General features: G+C 38.5%; 1 protein-coding gene across 1 annotated transcript in view; it reads left to right on the top strand.

Moving 5' to 3' along the window:
* HECW2 (HECT, C2 and WW domain containing E3 ubiquitin protein ligase 2) overlaps positions 1–13875 on the top strand; it is a gene marked incomplete at its 5' end in the record, with an annotated part of 121296 nt that overhangs the window by 66117 nt on the left and 41304 nt on the right. Inside the window, 2 exons of the mRNA XM_083366498.1 lie at positions 7087–7221; positions 11680–11782. Coding sequence (XP_083222624.1) covers positions 7087–7221; positions 11680–11782 — 238 coding nt within the window. The remainder of the gene's footprint in view (positions 1–7086; positions 7222–11679; positions 11783–13875) is intronic.

Below are 13875 nucleotides of genomic sequence, written 5' to 3'. Positions count from 1 at the left end.
TAAGAATTTCAGCTCAAGAAATGTGGGTGGACTTCCTTGCATGAACCTTGCTTCAGGTCCTTCCGTAACATTTTTCTAGGACTAAAATGAGGACTTTTAACTTAGCTATTCCAAAAGTTTAATTTTCTTCTGCTTTAACCATTCTTTAGTCATATGATTTGTGTGTTTGGGTCATTGTCTTGCTGCATAACTCACTTTCCCTTGAGCTTCAGTTCATGATCAGATACCCTGACATTTTCTTGTAGATTCTGCTAGTCTGATTCAGAATTCATAGTTGCATCAATGATTGCAAAGCCATCCTAGGTCTAGAGACTACAAAACAGACCCAAATCATGATATTGCCACCACCATGTTTCACAGATGAGATATGTTGGAATATGGTGTTTGCCTTTCACGAAACATAAAGCTCATCATTCAAGCTCAAAAGTTCTATTTTGCTCTCACCCATTCATTGACCTTTCTTCCAATAGTCTTCTGACTAATCCAGACAGTTTTGCAAACTGTGAAATATTTAGCAAAATATTCATTTTAGAGAGTAGTGGATTTCTCCTTGCAACCCTGCCATGCACACCATTGTTGTTCAGTATTCTCCTGATGGTGCTGTCATGAAAACTGACTTTCATAAGAGTGCCTTTACTTCTTTAGATGTTACCTTAGAGTTCTTTGAAATCTCCGAGAGTATTACACAGTTTGGTCTTTGTGTGATCTTGATTAGTCAGTTACTACTAGGGAAGGTATCCATGGTGCTGAATTGCCTTCTTTTATATACAATTTGTCTGCCATTGGACTGGTGGAGTCCAAATTCTTTGGGAATAATTTTGTAACCTTGTGTAGGCATCAACTGCCTTTTTGAGATTCTCAGAAATCTCTTTTGTTTGAACTATGGCACACTTCTACATACTTGTGTTGTAAAGATCAGACTTTGATAGTGAATATCCAGCATTCTATTTTTTAAATAAGACAAGACCTCCCACACCCATACCTGATTATCATCCCATTGATTGAAATTTGACTGTAATATGTAGCTTTGGATCGTTTTCCTCAGTAAATAAATGAATCAGTGTAATGTTTTAACTCATTTTTAAAATCAAGTTCTCTTTATCTAGTTTTAGGACTTGTATAGACTTGTATAGGACTTGTCCATTTTAGATCATATTTATGTAGAACTATTGAACATTCGAAAGGGTTTACAAACTTTTAAGTATGACTGTAACTTGGTAAAAGTTGAGCCTATCCCTTTGCTGTTCAACTTTTTCTTTTCAATTATATAGAGAGATGAATTTGAGAGATGTTTAACAAGTGCTGAGAGTACAAAGTTAGGATGTTTGGCTAATGATTTTGATGAAAAAGAGAAGATTCAGAAAGATCTAAAAAGAGTGAAGCAGTGGGCCAAATAGGGTTGAATTTAATAGGGAGGCATACATAATTCTGTCATATGTACAGTACATACAGGCATACAGTAGGAGAACTGTAGGGCACAAGTATAGGATGGGGGTGATCTGGCTTGTAAGTAATACATGGGACAGGAATCGGTGTTAATATAAGCCAGCTATGTGATGCAGTTGCTAAAAAAGCAAATGCTATCTTGGAGAACATTAGGGGCATGTCATCCAAGTCATGAGAAATTATTATTGCACTTCACTCTGTCCTAGTCAGACTCCTTTTGGAGTACTAAGTCCAGTTCTGTGTACTACAATTCAAAAATAACAAAAGTGACTACTGGAGCAAGTGCAGAGGAAGGCTCCAGAGGTACTGGAAATCAAATCCTATGACGTACAGTTGAAGGATCTGGCTGTGTTTAATTTTAATTTAATTTATTAATATTTCTATACCGCCCTTCTCCCGAAGGACTCAGGGCGGTGTACAGGGCAAGAATAAAATACAAAATTACAAAAGTTAAAAGTAATTAAATACATGCCCGTTAAAAGAACAATTAATACATAATAAATAACCCCAATAAAATAATAATAAACCCCCCCAATTCCCCCCTCAGGCCAGGCCGGCTTGTTCGAACAAGTATGTTTTTAGGTCGCGGCGGAAGGAGCGGAGATCGGGCGCCGTCCGGAGCTCAACTGGTAGCTGGTTCCATAATTCTGGGGCGCCCACAGAGAAAGATCTCCCCCTGGGGGCCACCAATCTACATTCTCTGACCGGTGGCACCCTGAGGAGGCCCTCTCTGTGGGAACGCACAGGGCGGAGGGAAGTTGATGCCGGCAGTTTAGCCTAGAGACAGTCTGTGATTCTAGTCTCCAGTATCTGAAGGGTTAACACACACACAAAGTAAGAGTGGACCTACTCTCTATTACCCCAGAGGAATGACCAAAAGCAGTAGGATAAAACTATAAGGAAGCAAGTTCAAGCTAGGCATTGGGAGGAGTTAGGCTGTCAGCCAGTGGAAGTCAACTACCTGATGTGGTTGTCTTTCATTAAAGGTCTTGAAACAGATCTGGATGGTTATCTGTCATTGATGAACTAGCAGATCCTGCACTGAGTGGATACTTGGATTAGATAACCTCTATGACTTCTAATGCTTCTTCAAATTAGTCTGGTTTTACTTCATTTAGTATTGCAATTATTTGTTCTGAGCTACTATCAGTTTTCTCCAGCATTAATTAGCATTCAGGGACTTCCATTTTTCTTTTCCAACTCTTTTGATGGCCACAACAGTATGTTGCAACTGGAGAAAGCATGATCTTGACCATACATACTTTCATTATCAGTTTAATGTCACTGCACATTATTATAGTGCCTATAATTTACTTGAAACAGAGCTTCAGTTAGCCAACGTGGGTAAATGTGTATTTTGTCCAAACCAAAATACCCTGTTTCTCTTCCCAGCTACCATAAATATCCAAACTACACCCTTTTTCTGGTGGCCAGTGGGAATTTTAAAATTAGGCATGTATGCTCTCGCTTGTGCTCTTGCTCGTAGTATTCACCCTGATTCCTGACTGCAATATCATGGTTCAGATAAGAACAGAGCTTTGAAGCTCCATTGATTTTTCTTTTCTCCAATGGTACTTCAAAATAGGTATTCCATTACATAACAAAATGCTATTGCTTGGTCTCAAGCACGTGTGTATAATATGATTGTGTTCATTTAGTGTAATCCCTAAGCTTCTTTACCGTTTGCTTAAGTATATGATTATAAATAAATGCAGTATAGTTAAATTGCTGTGAAAGAATCAGTGCTATGCATAGGCAACACTATTCATTGGGAACCATTTGTTTTCCTACCTGACAAACATGCTCCCAAATTATGACTATACTTTCAAATTATGTGTCTGATTTGGGCTTCATCTTATTAAGATTTTAGCCTTTGGGAGATTGCACTCATGCTACCTTATTTTAGATGGAAAAGATATCAGGCAGAGGTTCATAAACCAGTTAGGCTAGAGTATTTGAATTACACAAAACTGAACAGGACTGGAATGGTTTAAAATATCAAGCTTAATTGGGTTGATGACAAGAACAAGAAGAGAACTCCCAAGCTTTCAGCTAAAATAATTCACACAGTTCGCTAAAGTTAGCATTTGCATTGTAAACCTTTTATAGCTATGGCTGGGTGCACAGCAGGTCTCTAGTGTAGTTTTCTGAGATTTACAATTTGTTAAGCAAAATCTTCATTAAAATATATGGCATCCTCTCACAAAGTTAAATCAGAAGAGCATGGGCTGACAAATAGTAGATCAGAGGGGTCAAAGCAGTAATACAGAGAACTAGTGTACTTCTGACAGCCAGTTTGGTGTCAGCAGTTAAAAATGGTGGCAGAAGGTTTCTACTTTAAGAATTATAAGATTCTGTTAATGTAGCCTCACAATAAAATAGAATTAATTCATCCAGTCATGTTTCCTGTCCAGTTTATCTGGGAGGGGGTGACATCAATCTTGCAAGTTTGGAAAATGCAAAGTTCTCTCTGCCAGTGTTAACTGCTTGATCCATTAGGGTGGATCCTACCTAAGTTTCTTTCTCTGAGAGTTAAGCCACTGCAGCCTCCTTCCTCTCATGTCTGATTGTTATGTAGGTAACATCTCTTTCTCTGGTTCCCAAGGTCACCTACACATTCCATTACATCTAGACAGTCACCAGGAGTCATCACTCACTCAAAGGCACCAATAAAAGAGAACGTGTTTCTAAGTTTGACTTTCAGACAGATTCCTGTGTCAATCTTGTAACACTTATCTGTTTTTCAACTTGTGTCTTGCTACTGTATTGTGTTTCCAGCAACTACAGCAGGGGTGTCAAACTCAATTTCACTGAGGGCCGCATCAGCATTGCGGTTGCCCTCAGGGGGCCGGGTGGGTATGGCCAGGGTGGGCAGGGTCTACTGGGTGGGCATGGCTAGAGTGTATATGGCCTAGTGGGTGGGCGTGGCCAGCTCTACATCGTTGGCATCAAGGGTGCCTATGGGGGCCTGGGCAGGAGTGGGACAGATCTGAGGGTCTCTGGCAGAAGGAGGGTCTCTGGGCCAGGGCCAAGGCAGTGGGGGCCGTTCCCTCACTGTTTCCAGGATGGTTTCGCAGGCCACATGAAAGCACTTCGTGGGCCGGATCCGGCCCCCGGGCCTTGTGTTTGACATGTCTGAACTACAGTGTAGTAAGAACAGCAATATAAATAGCTGAGGTATCTTTTTGTGTTCCATGGTTGATTTTGCTTCACTTACTTTGTTGTGATATGAAGACACTTGTCGGTCCTGCACATGTGGTATTTCACAATTATTTCTTTGCTTACAGAAACAGCTTATTTAATAAGCAATTGTACTATGGAATCTCTGCAGTCATTTTCATAGTAGAGTTGGATGATAAGCTTTGATTAAGCTGTCTTTAAATGTGCGTTACCTTAGATGTGCAAAGATTTTAAATCACCTCCCCCCAATCAGTATGTATGGGTCTTTTTGACAGTTTCAAGGGAAATCTGTGAGTGTATGCAGGACAGATAATTTGCTAACGCAGATAGAAAAATACTTTATAAAATAGTACTCATTTGACAACAATCCAATACAAGATAATATTTATACCAAAACAAATTGCCAGTGTTGTATTGCATCTTTCTTCTGTTCCCCTGAATCTATGCACATGTTCCTCCTTTTCAAATTGCTTTAGAGCAGGGGTGCCAAACTGCCGGCCCGTGGGCCAGGCACGTCACCAGGAGACCGTACCCACCCCATTGCCGACAATGGGGAAAAAGCTGCAATATGTTGCATGATGTCACGTGACATCACAAGTTTGACATGTCTGCTTTATTTTTTTATATTTTAAATCCCATTTATATCCCGCCCTTCTCCAAAGACTCAGGGCGGCTTACAATTTAAAGCACAAATCAATGTGCTTAGCAATAGCCTTCATTCTATGTATATGCCTGCTTATTATTAGGGCTTTCGCCCCCCCCCCCAGCGGCATTATTACAAAGTCAGCTTATTGCCCCCAACAATCTGGGTCCTCATCTCCAGAGCAGAGTGGATAGAGGAAAAAAATCTCTCTAATGGGGGAAGTTGTTTCATGAATCAGTCATCATGATTGGATTTAGCATCTTGGGAATAGACAATAAAAAATAAACTGCAAACACAAGAAGTTGAGGAAGTTCTTTTTTTTAAGCCTCTTGAAAAGCACAGATAGTTTAATCTTTCGGTATAGGAAAATAACACATTGCTTATAGAGCCTAGCCATATTTCAGTCTTTCAAGATGTAGAAATGATTGGAGGAAAGACAGTGGAGAAGAATCAGTAGTTCTTTGACAGCTGATGATAGATAGAAAACTAGATAGATTATTGGAAAATTGTCTCCTCTAAATACCACTGTAGATAATATAGAAAGAATTGTACAATATGGGAGGAAACCTGTCACCCAACAAATTCACAATCAATATAAGACGAAGGGATGGCTAACTTGGGTGGTTTTAATAAACAATTGGATAAGTCATGAAAGACAGGTTTCTGAAGGGCTAAGTGCAGTGGTGGGATTCAAATATGTGAACAACCAGTTCTCTGTGTGGTTGCTGCTTCCGGAAATCCATTCTGGACCTGGGCAGCAAAAAATTAGCTACCGGTTCTGCCAAAGTGGGGCGAACCGGCTGAATCCCACCACTGGCTAAGTGTCTTGAAAAAACTTTCTAGATAAGGTCGCTGAGATAAGGTATTTTTAAAATTTGCCTTTGGAGCCCATTAATAGAGGAAATTGGTAGAGTTGGAATACTTTAAGTTATACCAGTCATCAATCTATAATCAAACATGCCGTAGGAATTAATTGGGTTCTTTGTATTTGTATTCGTCTGTTCATGGTTGTAATCTTACCATGTATAAGAATTAAAATATGAGAATATAAGAACATTGTATTATAAACTATTTTTCTAATAGTTTTTTTTAAAGTAAGAGGGGAAAAAAGGGTAACAAACTTGTTTGTGAGCAGGGACCCTTTGGGAATTTTGAGAATACTACGTGGCTCACAAAATGGCGGTCATGGTCTTTGTTGGTTACAAAATGCTCATGCTTTAGGAGGCAAACTAGCTTCTCAAGAAGCTCTTGTCATTTCTCTAAGATCATATGATACTAGAAGATGATGCACTGCTTTATATCAATTCAGCTTCCTTTTGGTTTATGTTGTCAAATGAATCCTTTAAAAAAAAAGTTGGGCCGGGGCCCTAGTAGGGCACCACTGTGAGTATGGGATATAGCTACCCTATCATTTATCATTCTTGACAATGAAGCCTGTCATTACAACATGTATTGCTTTTTTAAAATCTCTTTCTTTATCCCTCTCTCTATCTCTCCCTCTCCCTCCCACCTGTCTTCACATGTTAGGTCTTCTCTTAACTCTAGTTTCTTGATATAGTGAATGTATTTACTTATTCAGTTTCTCTAATAACAGATAGGAGAATCTCTGTTTTTTAGAGCACTAGCTGTCTATACAATATTTATTATGTTTTAAGAACAAAAATCTTTGTGTCATAGTTTGGTTCAAAACTTAGACCAGTGATTTCCTGTGTCTGCATTCAGTGATCTAACTGAAACTTACACTGAAAGATATGCAGCCTAAAATACCACAGTGAGCAAAGGGTAGTGAATAATGCTATTTTTTTTCCTTTTGCTAGGCTTTTTTTGTTGACCACAATTCACGTACCACCACGTTCATTGACCCACGGCTTCCTTTGCAGAGCAGCAGACCAACTAGCGCTTTGGTTCACCGGCAGCATTTAACAAGGCAGCGCAGTCACAGTGCTGGTGAGGTAAGCTTGAATTGGCCCAAGTGTTTTATTAGATTTTTCATCATTGATTTCTGTCTGTCATTATTGGCATTTTCCATTGTTTTAAACATACATTCATTCCCCTACCCAACCCTTTCACAGAATGAATCCCCTCTTATTACAGTAAACATATAAGGGAAAATTTTAAATTTGCCATGATAAAATATGGATTATGAACATGAGAAAATGTTCGGTTTATGAATGAACTGGGATTTCAACCCGGGCTTTCCACTATTTAATTTAAAGTTATGAACCATTACACACCACTGTTTCTCAAAGAAAATATATTATTTATTTATTAGATCAATTTTTAAATTGGTATTCACATATCCCCTTGCTACCCTATCTTTCAAGCTGACCATCAATGGTGGCAAGCCAGTCAGACAAAGAAACACCTGTAAGAGTATCAGCTGAATGATTACACCTGAGGGATAGCCTATGGAGGCATTACGCCATCAATACTGATTGATCTCTACTTGATTGGTTGTCTCTTTGTTTTTCATGGAGATACTGCGAGTTGCATCTAGAATTTTGGAGGCAAAGTATATTCAACCCATCCCAAATGCTGATAATGTATTTTATTTATTGTCTTGACTTCTGAACATTCCCAGTTCCTTCTTGGGCAATTTTCGATTAACTCCAAGACATCAGCTGTGTAAGCGATGAACTATTCTAAGCCTGGTACTAGAACAAAGTACACAGACGTCAGAATTGCAATTATTATCTATTGCATACGGTAGAAGATAAAGAAGACAAGAGCTCCAATTGCTCCTGGGTATATAGCAGGTTGTGTCAGGTTGTGACCTGAGTCAGCTCAATTCAGGTTGTGCCAGCTTGGCAAAGGAGTTTGAACTTTGCAATTATTTGTTACAAAAAAAATATTTGTCATTTTCCTTTTATACCACCAGGGGGCCTTTGCCTGCAAATATATTCAAAGCAATGTAAGCATTAGGCTGTTTGGTGCACTGCCGTAAAACAAGTGATAGTAGAAAAGAGGCATACGTAGAAATTTGGCCTGAGTTTTTCCTTTGCAATATCAAAAGACAAAATAATCTTAAATAAAAGATAAAATCTCCATCAAATTAAGTTTGGTGATTTATATGATCATATTATATGAATTTACTGGGTAAACATATGTGTCAAGTTGGTATGCAAATGTTCCCCCCCACACACACACACTTAATGTATTACAAATCAGAATGCCAAAGACTTTCTCGTAATCATAAAACAATAGCTGTGTTTAAAGAGGAATGTATGTAGAAACACAACATTAAATAAAAAGCCAGCAATAATCTATAAGTTAATTATATTTGCATTGTGTTTCCCTTTCAAACAAAGTATAATGACAGTGACTATTTCTCCTCCTTTTAATGAAATATTCTTATGCCCCATTTTGCCAATATATCAACAGCAGTTGAAGAAATTGATTCATCTGCTTCTTTATTCTCTGAAATCTGTTGCACTGAGACAGGTTTTATGGAAATAAAGTCAGCTGAGGGGGATGAAAAATAAAGAGACGTTCACGTGCAGATATGGAAGGAAAATCTGTTGCATAATTGGAAACTGTTTATTTCTTTATTTCTTTATTTTATTACATTTATATACCGCCCTTTCCCGAAGGACTCAGGGCGGTTTACAGGGTGATTAAAAACAAAAATACAAAAGTTAAAAACAATTTAAAAAAATTATATCCGTCCCTGAACAAATAAAACCCCAATTAAAATTAAAATTAAAATTCTCAGCCTGGGCCAGAGAGCTCGAAGAGCCAGGTCTTCAGGTCCCGGCGGAATGAACGGAGGTCGGGGGCAGTCCTAAGCTCCACAGGCAGCTGGTTCCAGAGGGCAGGCACACCCACTGAGAAGGCCCTCCCCCTGGGTATTATCCGCCGGCAATCTTTTACCGGCGGCACCCTGAGAAGACCCTCCCTGTGGGAGCGCACTGGACGAAGGGAGCTTGATGCTGGTGTTGCAGTGTTGCTCTTAACCATTACATTCAATCATAAGTTTTTCCTTTCTTTATAAGAATTTTTGGAATCAAAGCCCACAGTTGGGCTTATTTTTCAGCAATACTGATAGAAATCAAGGAACTTGAGTTAACAGTACTTGAATTTCAGCTTCTTGGCATCAACTTCAGAAGGAGCTGTTCTTTTCCATTTCCAGGAAAAAAGAGGTCTCCACTGAAAAATGGGGGGACTTAGAGTAGTTCTTGGGTCAATTATAAAACAGGAATAATTTGAATTTGACCTAATTCAGAGAAGCATAGTTTAATAGCTATATACGATCTGTTTGGCAAAACATTGTGGCGTGTGCGATTCTCACGCTGAGAGAAAACTGAGTGCTGTCAGCATAGAAAACAAATAGTAGTGAGGGAAAAAAAAAACAACTGAGGAACCTCCAGCAAAGAGACCGACTAACTGGAGCCAGGAAATTGCAGAAGTGAAGCTGGTGTTCAACAAGGGGAAATTTGGGGTTGTTACTGCAAAGGGAAGTGACGTTCGTAGATAATTCACTTAGGCTTTCTATGTGCGTCCCCATAGTTTTGTTGCATTAACCATTTAACCTTCACGACATTTAGTGAAATTTATACTCATGAACTATTGGCAATTCCTTATGCCTTTCATAAGCTGTGTTACCTGCAATGAAACATTGCGATGTTTCATTAAAACACCCCAGACCTTCAAACACGGCAGTGATGAGTTTATCTCCTTACTTTTATCTCATATTTTTCAGGGATGAAATATGAGATTTCATACCAGCCACACTGAGATTCGGCAAATAGAATAATGCAGTAACCCTCAACTTCCGAAAAAGTTTTAAAATTGATATTGATAAAACTAATGCTAGAAGAGAGAATCCAGAATTAGTCAATTCCTATTTTAGATCCCAAATATTTATACATGTTCTCCATCCTGGAGAAATGTAAATAAAATATATGATTAGATTGAGGCTTACTCATACTGAGTGCAGATATGTTGACATAGATATAATGTAACTTAGTAGAACAAATGTAATTCCATTTCTTTGGGTTTACTCAAGATGACTAGCTCTAGGTATTTTATTACAAAATCATTTGGGTGGCAGTATTGAAGGTATACATTTGCTCAATTTCATTTTAATTTAGGTAGAATTGATCCATTCCTGGATGATAATAATGATGAAAATAAATTTTAGAAAAGGACGCAGTGGGGGCAAGGACTGAAATGCTATTGAAATTTGTCAGCTGATTTAATATGCTGTTTCTTCCTGTCTCGGGTTAAATAAAAGTATATAAAATCAGGCTTTCCACTATGTTTTTTGTGTAATAATTGTGCACTGTAGCTGAAATGTTGGGTTAATTCAGACATAATGCTAATTGCTTTTGTTATTAATATGCATGTCTTTATTATGTAAATATTATCCACAGGAAATTTCTGGCTCAACAGCCTAGAAATAGAGATGAGCACCTCCCCTTATAGCAGGGGTCCCCAAGCCCTGGCTCAGACCCACTACCGGGGGTAGTTGAGAACCGGGCAGCGGTAGCAGTAGGCAAGCGTGCACGCCCATGCACAACTCCATTTATGCGAGGAGTGGGCGTGTGTGCCCACAACTTGCGCAAATAGAGTTGCATGAGCGCCCTCGCCCACCGTTCACGTGGAACCCTCCCCTCTTCCTCCTCCGCTGGTCTGCAAAGCTGGAAAAGTTGGAAACCGCTGTCCTATATTCAGCAATGACTAGCGGAGTAAATCCGCAGGGATTCCTTTACCTTTATCTCCCCATTCAGCTCCTGTACACATTCCTACAATTGCTAGGATTTCATAAGGGTTTAGTTTACATAATATATTTAAAAATGCAATTCTTCTTCTTGCGATCATTACGTCATAGGCCTACCTTTTGGAAAATCTAAAATATACTTCCTGATTCGTATTCGTTGAATGAACTCATCGGTAATATAAGATAATTTTTATTTTTTTTATTTTTAAAATTTATTGGCTGCCCATCTTACCATAGGGTAACTATGGGTGGTTTACAGATACATATACAGTTAAGAACATAAAAAGACAGTGATAATTAGTAGCATTATAACATGGAAAAGCCATGTTGTTCTTCAGAATAGAAATATTAGACTGCAGATTTACCTAATTTCTTGTGATTTGTACATTAATTTTTCTCTGGTTGTTTGTCTGAAACTATTTGAATTTTAATCAGTGCCTTCTAGTTCACATGAAAATCTGTATTATCAGCTTTTCCCATGTGAAAAACAGGAGAAAAAGTTGTGGTTTCTCTTCTAGAAAGCTTTTCGTTTGTCAAACTTTCACCTTGCTTAGCAGATAAAAGTTTCTATGCTCTATAACATTTCAAGGAAGGACGGGGCAAAAATTCTCAAATGAATAGTATATAAAATGAACGGGATGGTGAGAAGACTTCTTCTGCACACTAAAATATGTATGGTTTTATTTTTCAGGTGGGAGAAGACTCACGCCATTCAGGACCTCCAGTCTTGCCAAGGCCATCAAGTACGTTCAGTGCGGTCAGTAGGGCTCAGTACCAGGACATGATGCCAGTGGGTAAGTCTTCATGTAGAGCCTCTTGAAATGCAGTCTTTGCTTTTTATGTCATTGTGTTAAAGCATAAGGTTGTTTCTGCAAGCACTCTTGTGTTGCTCAAAAGGAAAACATTTAGATGCTTCCTAACATTAAAAAAACAATAAGTAAATATAAATACAGGCAGTCCCCAGGCTAAGAATCTCTTACTTACAGACAACTCGAACTTACAAATGGGCTGCCTATTAATTTCATGTTAAAAGCAGATTTAGGAATGATCTTAACTCGGGACTTTAACATGCATAACTAGTCTTAAATAAAAGTTTTTATAGACTTCAGATGAAATATTTCCAGGTCCATGTTTGCCTGGGGGAAACTCTAGGTATCAAATGTCATAATGGGAATAATAACTCTAAAAAGGGTATTCTTGTAATAAACCTGAAACTTAGGAATCTCTTGCTGATGATCATAATTGAAGCATCTTATTGGCTTGTTTTTCCCATTATTATTTCTTAGTTTGCCACACAAATCCTATTCCATACGCTTCCCAGTTGCCAGATATTCAGCATTTTGCAGGACATCCAAACGCAAACCATTAGTCTGACATTTTAAAATGAGAGAACTAACATTTCCATTTTTAAAGTTCTGTATAGAAGCTCTTATACAAAGGTATGGAGGTTTGGTTAATCAAGATGATAATTTGGAGCCATACAAAGGAGAAGAGATTTCTGAAAGGGGAAACTTCTTTCATAATTATTTTTTAATGCATGGAGAAAAAAATGAAATGAGAGTCTGATATGAAACATACTTATTTTTCACAATAAAAAAAACTTGTGAATAGCCTGTTTTTTTTAATCAGGTATTTTAATCAATACCATAAGTAAGCAATTCAGGATACTGTTCCTTGATAAAACAGGATGGTTGTGTTTTTTTTGCTGGTTATTTCAAATACATTGAATTATTGGTGATGGATCAATATGAAAAAGTTTAGGCTTTTTTTAAACCCCTTTGAACCATTTACAGGTAGTCCTCAAGTTACAACAGTTCATTTAGTAACCATTCAAAGTTACAACATCACTGAAAAAAGTGAGTTATGACTATTTTTCCTACATACAACAGTTATAGTATCCTCATGGTCACGTGATCAAAATCCAAACAGTTAGCAACTGGCTCACATTTATTAGGGTTGCAGTGTCCTGTGATCATGTGATCACCTTTTGCGACTTTCTGACAAGCAAAGTCAACGGGGAAGCCAGCTTCACTTAACAGCCATGTGACTAACTTAACAACTGCAATGATTCACTTAACTGTATCAAGAAAGGTCGTAAAATGAGGAAAACTCACTTAACAAATATCTTGCTTAGCAATATAAATTTTGGGCTCAATTGTGGTCATAACCTGTAGCTGAACATTCAGGAATGCATCTAAGGTGTAAACTGATACAAATATGGATTTAGTAAACTTTAGCAAAACGTTTTTCTCCCGAATTATCAGAGGCTGACACTGTATATCGTGTCTAACTTGAAAGGAAAGCAAATCTTCTACTCTGCTCTTACATGTAATATTTAGCAAGGCAGGACACTGGCTTCACATATCTGAGCCATGAGTATCTCTACCGCTACACTACGTCATTGGTTTCTGCTTGTGTTAATAGGGAAGTTCATACTGCGATTATATCATATAGCATTGTGCCTTTTTTCAATATTATGAAGAAAGGGGAACAGGAAAAGAAGTCAGTGCTTTTGACAATAATTTAGCAAGCAGTTATTACTAGTGATTCTTATTTCTGTTCCGAGTTGTCCCTGTTCTGTACCAGCCTGCTACCGGCCTTGCAGAAAAGGCAACCCCTTTACAGACGGCAAGAGGCTGGAATACGTCTGCCAAATTTATTACAAAAACAAACAAGACACGAACCAAGATACCAGAGCTTTGAAACACTATCTGAGCGGTTGCTTTCAGCAAACCAGCCCTCCCCACACAAGTCCTTTATAAAGAGTTCAGCGCGTGGCTTCTCTCTCCCTCCTTCCGAGAAGCCCCATTGCCTTCCTCTGTTTACTCCTACTTGACTGCCTCCTGCGTCGGGCGTCCTTGAACAGGGCCAGCTGTGGGTCATCTTC

Source organism: Vipera ursinii, assembly GCF_947247035.1.
Source record: "Vipera ursinii genome assembly, chromosome: 1".
Taxonomy (NCBI): Eukaryota; Metazoa; Chordata; class Lepidosauria; order Squamata; family Viperidae; genus Vipera; species Vipera ursinii.
This window is presented reverse-complemented; position numbering and strand designations above follow the sequence as displayed.